At 42.8% G+C, this 12,500-nt stretch overlaps 2 protein-coding genes across 2 annotated transcripts in view; both read left to right on the plus strand.

Annotated features, from left to right (window-relative positions):
* Positions 1–55: 55 nt before the first annotated feature.
* fcer1g (Fc epsilon receptor IgFc epsilon receptor Ig) lies at positions 56–5,575 on the plus strand (the record flags this gene model as incomplete). The annotated part of the gene is made up of 5 exons (XM_080859921.1): positions 56–116; positions 3,369–3,460; positions 4,050–4,079; positions 4,982–5,008; positions 5,478–5,575. 5 exons carry the CDS (start codon positions 56–58, stop codon positions 5,538–5,540), a joined length of 273 nt encoding a protein of 90 aa, XP_080716047.1. The 3' UTR covers positions 5,541–5,575.
* Positions 5,576–8,781: 3,206 nt separating this feature from the next.
* The window catches only part of hacd4 (3-hydroxyacyl-CoA dehydratase 4), a 9,390-nt gene continuing 5,671 nt past the window's right edge, over positions 8,782–12,500 (plus strand). The window contains exons 1-3 of the mRNA XM_080859876.1: positions 8,782–8,888; positions 9,288–9,394; positions 10,720–10,847. Of these exons, the coding sequence (XP_080716002.1) occupies positions 8,884–8,888; positions 9,288–9,394; positions 10,720–10,847 (240 nt within the window). The 5' untranslated portion in view covers positions 8,782–8,883. The remainder of the gene's footprint in view (positions 8,889–9,287; positions 9,395–10,719; positions 10,848–12,500) is intronic.

Genomic DNA, 12,500 nt, shown 5'->3' on the forward strand with positions numbered 1-12,500 from the left:
GGTCCTCGATCTCGTTCTTCCCTTCGGTCCTGTCCGCTGTGGTTTCTGCCGAAACATGAAGGCAACGCGCGCCCTCCTCTCGGCCCTGCCTCTGTGGATGTGCTTCGGCCACGCAGGTGAGCGTGTGTGTGTGTGTGTGTGTGTGTGTGTGTGTTGTCGTTTTAATGCATGTGTGACTGCAAGTGTGTGTCGTGTGGAGGGTTTCCAGGCAGAGGCCTGCGGCTCGTTTAGCCCCTCAGCTAAACGAAACTTGCGGCCAGTGTCAATGAGCGCAACCCTTGCTGAATTCATGTTGACCTCTAAGTGTTAAACCATTTCACAGACTTATTTAATACAAAATGCTAAACCTGATAAATAAATGTAACAGATACAGTCTGTGTGGTAGTGGTAGTGTATGTGTGTGTGTGATCAAAAGTGTCTTGTTTTTCCGCCTAATGGCTACCTATGTAGAGGCCAGTGGCTTACCTACACACACAGCCTCACTGCAGACACAGCCTAAAAATTGTTCTTGTAAACATTTGTCCTTGAATCTACAATTTTACCATCTAGTTACAAGAGCATCCCGTGTCTGCTGGTCTTTTAGCGGGTCTAACACTAAATTAAAAGGGATCTAATGTTAAATAAGGTCGGCACTCCTTTTGGCAGTTTTGCTCTGGAATTTTAGCAGTTCCTGGAAACTGAACAGGAGCCGTAACTGACACAAACATGTAGAATTATTTTTATGGTTCTGATTTTAAGAGGATCAGATGTTTTAATTACTCATTTGCTATTAGATCTTTATTTAAACATAATTTTTTTTAATCTTTATTTTAGTTTGTTGTTGTATTGTTTTGTTTGTCTTTGCCCTGTAAAGCGTCTAAGTATTTAGAATGTGTTAACCGCAGTAAATGCTAGCGCTGTAGAGGTTAGAGAGCAATCGAGAGTGGGAGGACATAGCAGCTTCGTGTGATTATCTTAGTTCCATCTTTTACCACTTCTACTTGGGTCTTAAACACACACACACACACACACACAAATTCCAACAGACTGTTAATGCAAAAGGGGCTTTGAAAACACGAAATCCTTGATTTCAAAGTTTTATTTTTTCATTAACGAGTAGCTATCACGACTTTACATACATTACTCTTTCTCTTGCTACAACTGCTGTTCAAAGACGTAGTTTGCCCATCATTGGTCTTTCTACTATTTAGACTACTGTTGTGTCAGATTTACAGTTTGGAAGTAGGAAAAATAGACAGTCTTTGGATCTGATTAAAACTCTAAGTTCTCTATTACTGATGTTAAAAGTTTCTCACAAAGTCAAGCAAAACTGGCAGAGTGTGAAGTAACAAGTGGTTTATTTAGTTAGCGCAATACCAACAACATAAACCTGAGTCCGTCTCGAGACAACACTACCGTACACAATTTTTTCATTGGCTTTTATACATTTGATGTATAACCCTAACCCTAGATGGACGGATGGAGAGAGATAGAGAGAGATTGAAAGATGGAGTGATCTATCAGGGGGTGGTGTGTCGGCAACCGTATCAACTTTTAGTAGTGTGTGTCTATATGTGTGTGTCTGTATGTGTGTGTGTGTGTGTGTGTGTGATCAGTCTGGAATTCAGTCCTCAGTCTCCACTGTTGGCTTGTGCAATGGCTTCGTGCTGATGGGGTCTCCTCTGTTGTTCTGTGTGTGACCATCTCTAGCTGTGAGTATGAGTGTGTGAGTCTGTAGCTTTAGTTAATAATATACACACAGATTAGTTACATTCAATTTACAGATTTTCCACCACACTACCTGGGGACACCTACACACACACCTGCAGATTGATATCACAGCAATCAACACAACGAGTTCATTGATCCATTTAGCTATTTGCAATACATTCATTCTGAATTCTTATATTTAAGCACACTCATATGGTAAAACTATAATCCTCATTACAAAAATGCTCAGATTGACAAAACAAAGTTTAAAGCTGAAGCTGGGACTACTGCTGCTTTAACACAGATTGAGGAGAAGAGAAGTAGACCCAGAAGGGCAGAATGATTCCTGGACTCGTTTCACTTATGAGAAAAGAGAAGTGCTCCTCTCTCGCTCTTTCAAAAAAGAGCTACGCCACGTTCACCGGGTACTGCGGCCCCCGTCCCGTGTAGTGCAGCTGATATTCAAGAGCAGAGATCAGCTCAGCAATGCTCTGCTTCGACCGTTCAACACAAACACACACACACACACATACACACACACACACACACACACACACACACACACACACACACACACACACACACACACAGAAGACCATTTAGTTTTTGTGTTGTGTGTATTGTTGCCTATCTCTACCTAGAGGGGTCACATGTTTATTTCCATATCCCACCTTAGCTGTACTGTATTCAGACTAAGACCCCTCTAAACAGTACTGGCACTTCTATCTGATGTGTCAGACATGATGTAAATGAACACACTGAATGCTGAGGCTAGGTAGTAGTACAAACAGGGTAGATGGTCACACACACACACACACACACACACACACACAGCTCTCTTACGTGCATGTGAATCTACCGCTTCAAACACAAAACCATCCTCACAGAAAGCCAGTCCATGATAAAGTTATTTCGTAACAAACACTCTCACACACATTGTGCGGTGTGTGTGTGTGTGTGGAGGGGTGTCATGTTTGAATATGGATGCGTATTTGGTAATCGCTGACAAAATGGCACTTGATAGTTCTGAGAATGAGAGGTGAGTGTGTGTGTGTATAAGAGAAGACTTTAACACTTACTCTCAATTACACTAACTCAGCCTAGAGACGTCGTCCATTTGAAACATTTCTGCGTCAATTCTTGAAGCGTCCCACAGATGAATGACATTTGCCTGTACGTAGACTCTGTCTGAGGAAGTCATCCACTGGGAGAAATATCATTTCAAAAAGCTCAAAACAGCCAATGATGTCACACAATGTATCTATATAATAATAATGATTGCCATAGATGTGTGTGTATTTTAACATAAAAGATGTGTATGTGTGCTTGTTTGTTTGGTGAAGCTCATGTAATGTTTGTGTTTTAATGTGTAGAATTTTGTAGCAACAATGAGGTGTGTGTGTGTGTGTTTGTGTGCGGGCGTGCGTGAACTGAGCTCTTTATGTTGGGTCTTCATTGGGTGTTCCACAGCGAGCAGCTACTCACCCTGATATTCATGTAATAATGAGGTGTGTGTGTGTGTGCCTGATTTCATACATGTGTGCATGACATGTTTATGCATATATATGTATGTGTGTGTGCGTGTGTATGCGTGTGTGTGTGTGTGTGTGTGTGTGTGTGTCTGGTGTGTGTGTGTGTGTGTGTGTGTGTGTGTGTGTGTCTGGTGTGTGTGTGTGTAGATGCCATCTCTGAGCCCCAGATCTGTTACATCTTGGACAGCATCCTCTTCCTCTACGGCCTCATCCTCACCGTGCTCTACTGCCGACTCAAGGTAACACTCTCTTTCCTCTCTCACCTCTCTTCCACCTCTCTCTCTCTCTCCTCTCTTCCATCTCTTTCTCTCTGCTCTTTCACTTCCCTCTCTCTCTCTTCCACCTCTCTGTCTGTCTCTTTCCCTCCCTCCTCTCTCTCTCTCCTCTCTTCCACCTCCCTCCCTCTCTCTCTCCTCTCTTTCCCTCCCCTCTTTCTCTCCTCTCTTCCGACTCTCTTTCCCTCCCATCTCTTTCTCCTCTCTTCTGCCACTCTTTCCCTCTCCTCTCTCTCTCTTCTCTTCTGCCTCTCTTTCTCTCCTCTTTCCATCCCCTCTTTCTCTCCTGTCTTCCGCCTCTTTTTCCCTTCCCTCCCCTCTCTCTCTCCTCTTTCTCTCTCCTCAACCTCTCTTTCCCTCCCCTATTTCTCTCCTCTGTTCTGCCTCTCTTTCTCTTCTCTTTCTTCCCTCTTTCTTTCTCCCTTCACTTTACCTCCTTAACCCCGTTTCTCTCATTTTCTCATCCTCTCTTTCTCGCTCTCAGTTTTCTGTCAATGTTGACTGTGTGTCTGTTACTTTTCTGTCGAAATTAATCAGGCTTGTCTTTCCTCAGTGGGTGCAGAATAACAGCTCCTATCCGGTGGTGAGATGACGATTACACCTTCATCTGAAAGTCACACTCATATCTCAGCTCAAATCAGCCTCAGCCACAACCTTGTATCTCGGCTAACTCTATCTCTTCTCTCAGCTTCTCAGCTCCTCGCTCTCTCTGTCACTCCCCCCCTCCCCTCGCATCTCCTCTCCTCTCCTCTTTTCTCCTCTTTTCTCCTCTCCTCTTTTCTCCTCTCCTGTCCTCTCCTCTCCTCTTTTCTCCTCTCCTCTCCTCTCCTCTCCTCACGTCAACTCTCTCCCCTCCCCTCACCTCTCCCCTGCCCTCCTAGCTCTCTCTGTCACCTCCCCTCTCCTCTCCTCTCCTCTCCTCTCCTCTCCTCTCCACTCCTCCCCTCTCCTCTCCTCTCCTCTCCTCTCCTCTCCACTCCTCCCCTCTCCTCTCCACTCCTCCCCTCTCCTCTCCTCTCCACTCCTTCTGTCTCCTCTCCTCTCCTCTCCTCTCCACTCCTCCCCTCCCCTCCCCTCTCCTCTCCTCTCCTCTCCTCTCCTTCCCTCTCCTCACCTCTCTCCTCTCCTCTCCTCTGCCCTCCTTGCTCTCTCTGTCACCTCACCTCTCTCCTCTCCTCTCCTGCTTTCTGTCCATGTTTCTCTGCGCTCACCTAATGCACTAATCTGTCATGTAGCGCTTTCACACTTTTAGCGCCTTTAATCTTTAAAACGCTTTAAATGTTCAATGAACAGCATGCTGTTACTAAAGAGAAGAAAAGCATTTCATGTTAGAAGTTGTGAAGGAAAATGGCTCTTTTATGTAAGTTATGAATCTCTCTTTCTCTCGCTCTGTGTGTGTGTGTGTGTGTGTGTGTGTGTGTGTGTGTGGTTGTGTGTCTGTGTGCGTGTGCTCGCGCATCTAACTTTTGTTTTTTTATTCGACAGAAGAAACAGCCAGAGGGCATATATGAAGTAAGATTTATTTTTTTCAAGTCATCATTCCGAAAATGTTCTTTTATCACCCTTTTAAATCCTGCCCTTATCTTTATTAAAAAGTGTTATAACGGCATATCCTGTTATCTTTATAAAATGGGGTTATAACAGCATAGCTTTTGATCTTTATTAAATTGTGTTATAATGGCATAGCTTGTTATCTTAATGGTGTTATAGCGGAATATCTTGTTATCTTAATTAAATGGTGTTATAGCTGCATATCTTGTTATTTTTATTAAATTGGGTTATAACGGCATATCTTGTTATCTTAATTAAATTCGGTTACAACAGCATATCTTGTTATCTTAATTAAATGGTGTTATAGCAGCATATCTTGTTATTTTTATTAAATTCGGTTATAACGGCATATCTTGTTATCTTAATTAAATGGGGTTATAACAGCATAGCTTTTGGTCAATATGTTTGTGTCCATCTGTCCGTCCCCCAGGGTCTGTCCCCTCACGCTCAGGACACCTATGAGACCATCCAGCTGAAGAAGGGGATGAAGTAGGAACCGAAAAAAACGAGAAGAAGCGAGTAATGGAGAGGATCCAAAAATAGAGAATTGACCTTATCTTTGCAACAGTCCGCCTAATCTATCTTTAAGTTCCTGCCTACTTATTCTAGATGGCAAATATAAGTGTTTAGTGGTTCCGTTGGGTGTGCGTGTGTGTGAGAGTGAGAAATAGAGAGCGTGAGAGAGAGAGAGAGAGAGTGTGTGTGTGCGTGTATGAGAGAGTGAGAAATAGAAAGTGAGAAAGAGTAGAGAGAGAGAGAGCTAGAGAGAGAGAGAGAGAGTGTGTGTGTGTGTGCGTGTATGAGAGAGTGAGAAATAGAAAGTGAGAAAGAGTAGAGAGAGAGAGAGCTAGAGAGAGAGAGAGAGAGTGTGTGTGTGTGTGTGTGTGTGCATGCGTGTGAGAGTGAAAGAGTGAGAAAGAGAGAGAGACAGAAAGTGTGTGTGTGTGCGTGCGTGTGTGTGTGTGTGTGTGTGTGTGTGTGTGTGTGTGTGTGTGTGTGTGTGTGTGTGTGTGTGTGTGTGTGTGTGTGTGTGTGTGTGTGTGTGTGTGTGTGTGTGTGTGTGTGGGTGGCATATTTATGAAGTGCGCCCTGATAGGCATGTGTGTTAGACCCTGTGTTGTAGGCCTATAGGGGACACAGGGCCACACTCCGCGGTCAGGATCTGCACAGTGGCTCTGTGATGTATAATGATTCTTTAACATATTTTAATTTCTATTGAGTTTTGCTTGCTTAAAGGTAAACATTTTTTGGGAATAATAAATACTATTTAAATCCAATAACATATGTGTGTGTGTGTGTGTGTGTGTGTGTGTGTGTGTGTGTGTGTGTCTGTGTGTGTCTGTGTGTGTGTCTGTGTGTGTGTGTGTGTGCGGCCTCCCCTGCCCATGACTGCGGGTCGGAGTCTGGTGCGGCACTGTGCTTGTCTAGTCTACGCCACACACAAGTTACATAAAGATGTAAGGCAATATAGGTCTGATTCAGAAAATAAATCCAGTTTGTCAGTAACACATTATTACTTTTATGTGTGTGTGTGAATATTAAAGCGCCTCAGCTTCTCTGAACTTTGTCTTCTTCTCACATACACTATTAAAAAGTTTCCGCTCGCCGTCTCCATGACAACACTCAGCAACCTCAGACCACATAGTGTCCAACTCACTTCCTGTTTGTTGCGGCCGGGGCCCCTGCCTCAGAGTGTACTCTCTGTCAGCTCTGTCAATCTTTGGAGGATGTGATCTCCCAGACAAGAACGCAGTTTAGAAAAAAAGAAAAAGAAAGAGAGAGAGAGAGAGAGAGAGAGAGAGAGCGCAACGATTTGAAAATACTCTGTCTCAATGTTTCCCTGGTGTGTATGTGTGTGTGTGTGTGTGTGAGTGAGTAAGTGTGTGTCAGAGTGGTTTCAGAATGGGGGCAGAGTAGGCCTGCAGCGCAAAATACTGGAGTTTACCACATGGTGGCAGTGTTACACTTTGCAGAACATGAGCACTATTGCTAAAAAATGGGCCTAGGCTTGGCTAAAGTACCCAATAATATTTATGTATTAACTACTTTATAGATTTGACATGGACATAACAGTAGCATTGGAACTGCAATATACAATAAGGCACAAGCACAAGTGTTTAGTGTTTGTAGCTAAAGCACCAGACACCCTGTGTTTAGTGTTTGAAGTTATAGCTGTACAATGCGTTGAGCGAGTGCTGAATACTGATTCAGGTCAAATATAAATTCTGGTTTTAGATCTCAGTGCTGTATTTTACACTGTCATAGAATATTGGAAAATTGGGTACTTTCTAGAACGGTCTTTAGGCTGGAGTTGCTGGGTCCTAGTTGGCAGTTATGAATTTGATGGAGCTACCTAACCCCTCTGGCTGGCAAAGGCTCTCTCTCTCTGCCGTTATATCTCGGTTTTCAAATGGTGTTTTACACAAAAGGTTTTAAAAGTCATAAAGTCTCTCTCTTTATCATCTTTGGCAGTTGTGAGTCTGAGATCAGCACCCCAGAGATCAGTCCTCTGACCTCTTCTGTTCAATCTCTATATGCTAACTTTGGGTCAAATTCTACAGAACAACAACACTGATTTCCAGAGTTATGCAGATGATACACAGATATATCTGTCTCTCTCACCCCCGATGTTTACAGCCCAACACTGTATCAACGTTTAGAGCATATACATAATTGGATGAGCTAATGGGCTTAAGGCTACTTTTGAGAACAAAACATAATTACAAGATTCACTTTTTGATGCACGCATGGTCTCTGGAAAAGGATAAGTAACCAAATCAATCGTTCTCTCTCTCCCCCTGGTGGTGCAAATGTGAATTTCTGACCATTCCGAAACGTGCCCTTAGGCAATCCCTAAAGCCCAAGACGTTTAACCCTTTGATACACAACATGGGTCAAAAGAGAGTTTTAATTGTAAATATATTTGCAGTACATGAATTTAATCATTCAGAATTTCAGGTATTCCTCAATTAACTTTTTTTTGATCATCACAAATTCTTATTTTCATTTTTCCTTTCTTACTTTTAAATATTTTTGTATCACTACACTTCTGAGGCATAACAAGGGTAAAAAATGACCCGTATTGACTTTTAATGTTATTTCATGGTTATTTCATGGCTGAGTGTTTGACAAAAGACATGAATCTTCTGGCCACAAGAGGGCTTTATCCGTGAAACATTTGAGACTGTGACCCACAGGTAACGTTAACAAGTTACAGTAAAGGAGATTTAAACGGTATATGAACATAGGTTATATAGGAGAACCGCAAGCTATACAACTGAACACACAACCACCCACAGCCTAAAATGAAAAACAGAGCTGGTTTACTATTAAATGTTGTAATCTTGAATCCCGTTTTTCCTGCCATAGTGTGAGCCCAGTTCTTCAAGAATAAATGTATTGCCCGAGTGTATGGCTACGAATGTTTGCTGACGTAAAAATAAATAACAAACCTAGCCGCCAGCATCTTTGGGCAGTGAAAACATCTGAATTTCAGGTGTTCAAATTAAATGTAGGCCAGATTAAAATCTGCAAGTTAATCTCACCATCAATAGCAAAAGCAGTTGTGTACTTGGGTACTTTTGTGTATTTTGTCATGATTGACAGCATCTCGGAATGCGGGCTGAGTGTGTCTAGGGGTTGGGTTAGGAATGGGGGAAGCCTTTTCGCCACAACAGCAAATCCAGCAGAAACGTCAACATCTGTAAGGCAAGTCCAGCCTTTTTGACGTAAGAGGGAAATCTAAGGACCCGACCCACAAACTTCCTTGAAAACAGTTTAAATCGAATTGTTTGGAAACAACTGCATCGAATTTTGGCTAACTTCATTTTCCAGTCATGAGGTAAGTTTAACAGCAACAAACTGCACCCCGTGTTCGTCTCGCTCTCCAATTCAGATCGCAAACTTTTGCAACGTCTTGGCGCCTCGGATTTTTAGCCTGCAAACATTCAGTCGAGTCTCAGAACCAAAACGATACGAAATGCAAGTAACCACTAAACGGAAATCCACATGTTGCCTCTTAAAATAAGTTATTGAATCCACACAGTAGGCCTATTTCCACATGTTCTAAGTAACGTAGATAATGCTCAATTTACGATGTGCCCGTTTCACCATAGACCTGTGACAAGTTAATGTCATTTCCCATATGTTTGGCTGATATAATGTAATATAATGTGGATCTGTTAAGTGACAACGTTATTCTGGTTGGCAGCGATATTAATGTTTATTTTATCCTCTGCAGGTGCAGCATAAGGCTTGTTTATCTTTTAATCTACAATCTTCTTCAGTTCTCTGGGAGCACGTGGATTTTTGCCAACATGACGGCCAGATTCCTCTTCTTCGGGAGAGGTAAGCCCGCCGCTTCAGCCGGTCTCCAACCAGAGATAAATAAACATTGTGAAGAGTGAAGAGTGAAAGGCCAAGTATTTACCTCAGAGCAAGGCTGTCACAGACAGGCGTTAGGGAGAATTATGAGCAGTGTTAGTGGGGTAAGTAGGACGCCTTTGCATAATATCCCTCGGTAAATGCACAGAATATACACCAGAAGAGGCTCACAAGAGTACAAATAACCGCCGTGGCTCACAAAGAAATGGATAAATGAAAATATACTAAACTTCTTTTAACAAAACAGTCCCTCACAACAATCCCATTTGGTTGGTGTTTGAAAGGAAGGGAGCTCCCTGAAGCTGGGTGTCTCGTCTGCCTGTAGGTGCTCACCCCGGCACATTATACCTTGTGCTCGCCCAGACACGTTCTACTTATTGGGGGGTGATCATGAGTCTGTGGTGTCTTCTCTGCTTGTAGGTGCTCACCCAGACATGTTCTACTCTGTGCTCACCCAAACATGTTTTACTTGTTGGGGGGTGATCATGAGTCTGTGGTGTCTTCTCTGCTTGTACATCTACTCTACCCAATACCCTATGCCAGCATTTATATACAATATACATTATTGCCACCACTGAAATGTTTCTTCGTCCCTACATCCCCTACCCCTTTAACAGTATCCCTATTGGCACAGTAATCTGGTCTTGCCTGTATCATGTATTTACCACCAGATGTCTGTATACTTATTATGTCCAGTGACTAAATGCTGGCTGTGTATAACCCCTGTTGCTTCCTTTCCCCTTCTGCCACACAACCCTTACCCTTCCCCCTTTCCCACCTTCCTGCCTCCACCCGGCCGACCTCAAGCAGATGGGTCCCCCCTTATGTGCCGTGGTTCTGCTTAAGGTTTCTTCCTGTCTAACAGGGAGTTTTTCCTTGCCCCTGTTGCCGTTGTGCATGCACTAAGGGGGTTTAGGCTCTGGGCTCTGTTAAGCGCATAGAGGCAATTGTATTGTTATGACGCTATACAAATAAAATTGAATTGAATTGAATTGAATTGAATTGAATTGAATTGTAGGTGCTCACCCGGACATGTTCTACTCTGTGGGGGTGGTTATGAGTCTGTGGTGTCTTCTCTGCTTGTAGGTGCTCACCCAGACATGTTCTACTCTGTGGGGGTGGTTATGAGTCTGTGGTGTCTTCTCTGCTTGTAGGTGCTCACCCAGACATGTTCTACTCTGTGGGGGTGGTTATGAGTCTGTGGTGTCTTCTCTGCTTGTAGGTGCTCACCCGGACATGTTTTACTTGTTGGGGTGGTTATGAGTCTGTGGTGTCTTCTCTGCTTGTAGGTGCTCACCCAGACATGTTCTACTCGGTGGGGGTGGTTATGAGTCTGTGCCAGCTGCTGTCCATGCTGGAGTTCTTCCACATCGCAGACAGCCTCGAGAAGGCCAGGCTGCTCCCTCGCATCATCCAGGTGAGTTCCAGGAGTAGGCCTTTAAGGCCTTTAAGATTCTTGCGTTCCGCCTCTTGCTGTTACTCTGACCTGGGTTGTGTTCTGAAGGAGAGAGTTTTTTTTGTTGTTGTTAAACGCAGCTTGTGATTGTAATCCCTTATTGTGAAATTCAGCAAATCGCTCCTCATGGTCCTCTAGATTATGCATTGTGTGTTTGTACTTAAAAAAAAAAAAAAAAACTTTGTTGTTGGAAAACAGTCCTGGGTCTGTAAATGGGGAACACACATAGTGGCCCGAACCGTGCCATAAACAATTGCAGCCAATCAATGCGTTGCTTCAGGAGCACGGAAGGGAGTGGAGTAATGTCAACTACGTTTCGCCAGAATCATGGACTCCACCTTTAAGCTGTCAGACAATGTATCGTGGTGGAGACCCTTCTTTGGCCAACAAACACCTGGAATGGGCTGCCTACTGAACTTAACACGGACGGAAATAGTCAACATTTTAAAATCGAGCTGAAGAAATGTTTAAAAGCTAACCAATCATGTAGTTATTTGTAGGGGTGGGGGTAGGTGTGTGCTTGTCTAAATGATACATATGTAAACCATACAGTATAAGCATGTGTGAATGTTGTGTATATATGAATGTGTGTTGGGGTATGTATGCATAGGTATAGTATGTGTATTCTGTCAAGTTGCACTGCGGTATTCTAAGGTAAATAAGATGTACTACATAGTTGCTTGTGAACATGCTTTATGAGCTTTATTGGCATGCTTTATGAACATGCTTGTTTTGAACATGCTTTATGAACATGCTTTATGGACATGCTAGTGAACATGCTTGTTGTGAACATGCTTGTTGTGAACATGCTTTATGGACATGCTTTATGGACATGCTAGTGAACATGCTTTATGGACATGCTTTATGGACATGCTTGTTGTGAACATGCTTTATGAACATGATTTATGGACATGCTTTATGAACATGCTTGTTGTGAACATGCTTTATGGACATGCTAGTGAACATGCTTTATGAACATGCTTGTTCTGTTGTGAACATGCTTGTTGTGAACATGCTTTGTGGACATGCTAGTGAACATGCTTTATGGACATGCTTTATGAACATGCTTGTTGTGAACATGCTTTATGGACATGCTAGTGAACATGCTTTATGGACATGCTTTATGAACATGCTTTATGGACATGCTTGTTGTGAACATGCTTTATAAACATGCTTGTTGTGAACATGCTTTATGGACATGCTTTATAAACATGCTTTATGGACATGCTTGTTGTGAACATGCTTTATGGACATGCTTTATAAACATGCTTTATGGACATGCTTGTTGTGAACATGCTTTATGGACATGCTTTATGGACATGCTTTATGGACATGCTTGTTGTGAACATGCTTTATGGACATGCTTGTTGTGAACATGCTTTATAAACATGCTTTATGGACATGCTTGTTGTGAACATGCTTTATGGACATGCTTTATGGACATGCTTCATGAACATGCTTGTTGTGAACATGCTTTATGGACATGCTTTATAAACATGCTTTATGGACATGCTTGTTGTGAACATGCTTTATGGACATGCTTTATGGACATGCTTTATGGACATGCTTGTTGTGAACATGCTTTATGGACATGCTTGTTGTGAACATGCTTTA

Source organism: Sprattus sprattus (assembly GCF_963457725.1).
Source record: "Sprattus sprattus genome assembly, chromosome: 21".
Taxonomy (NCBI): Eukaryota; Metazoa; Chordata; class Actinopteri; order Clupeiformes; family Clupeidae; genus Sprattus; species Sprattus sprattus.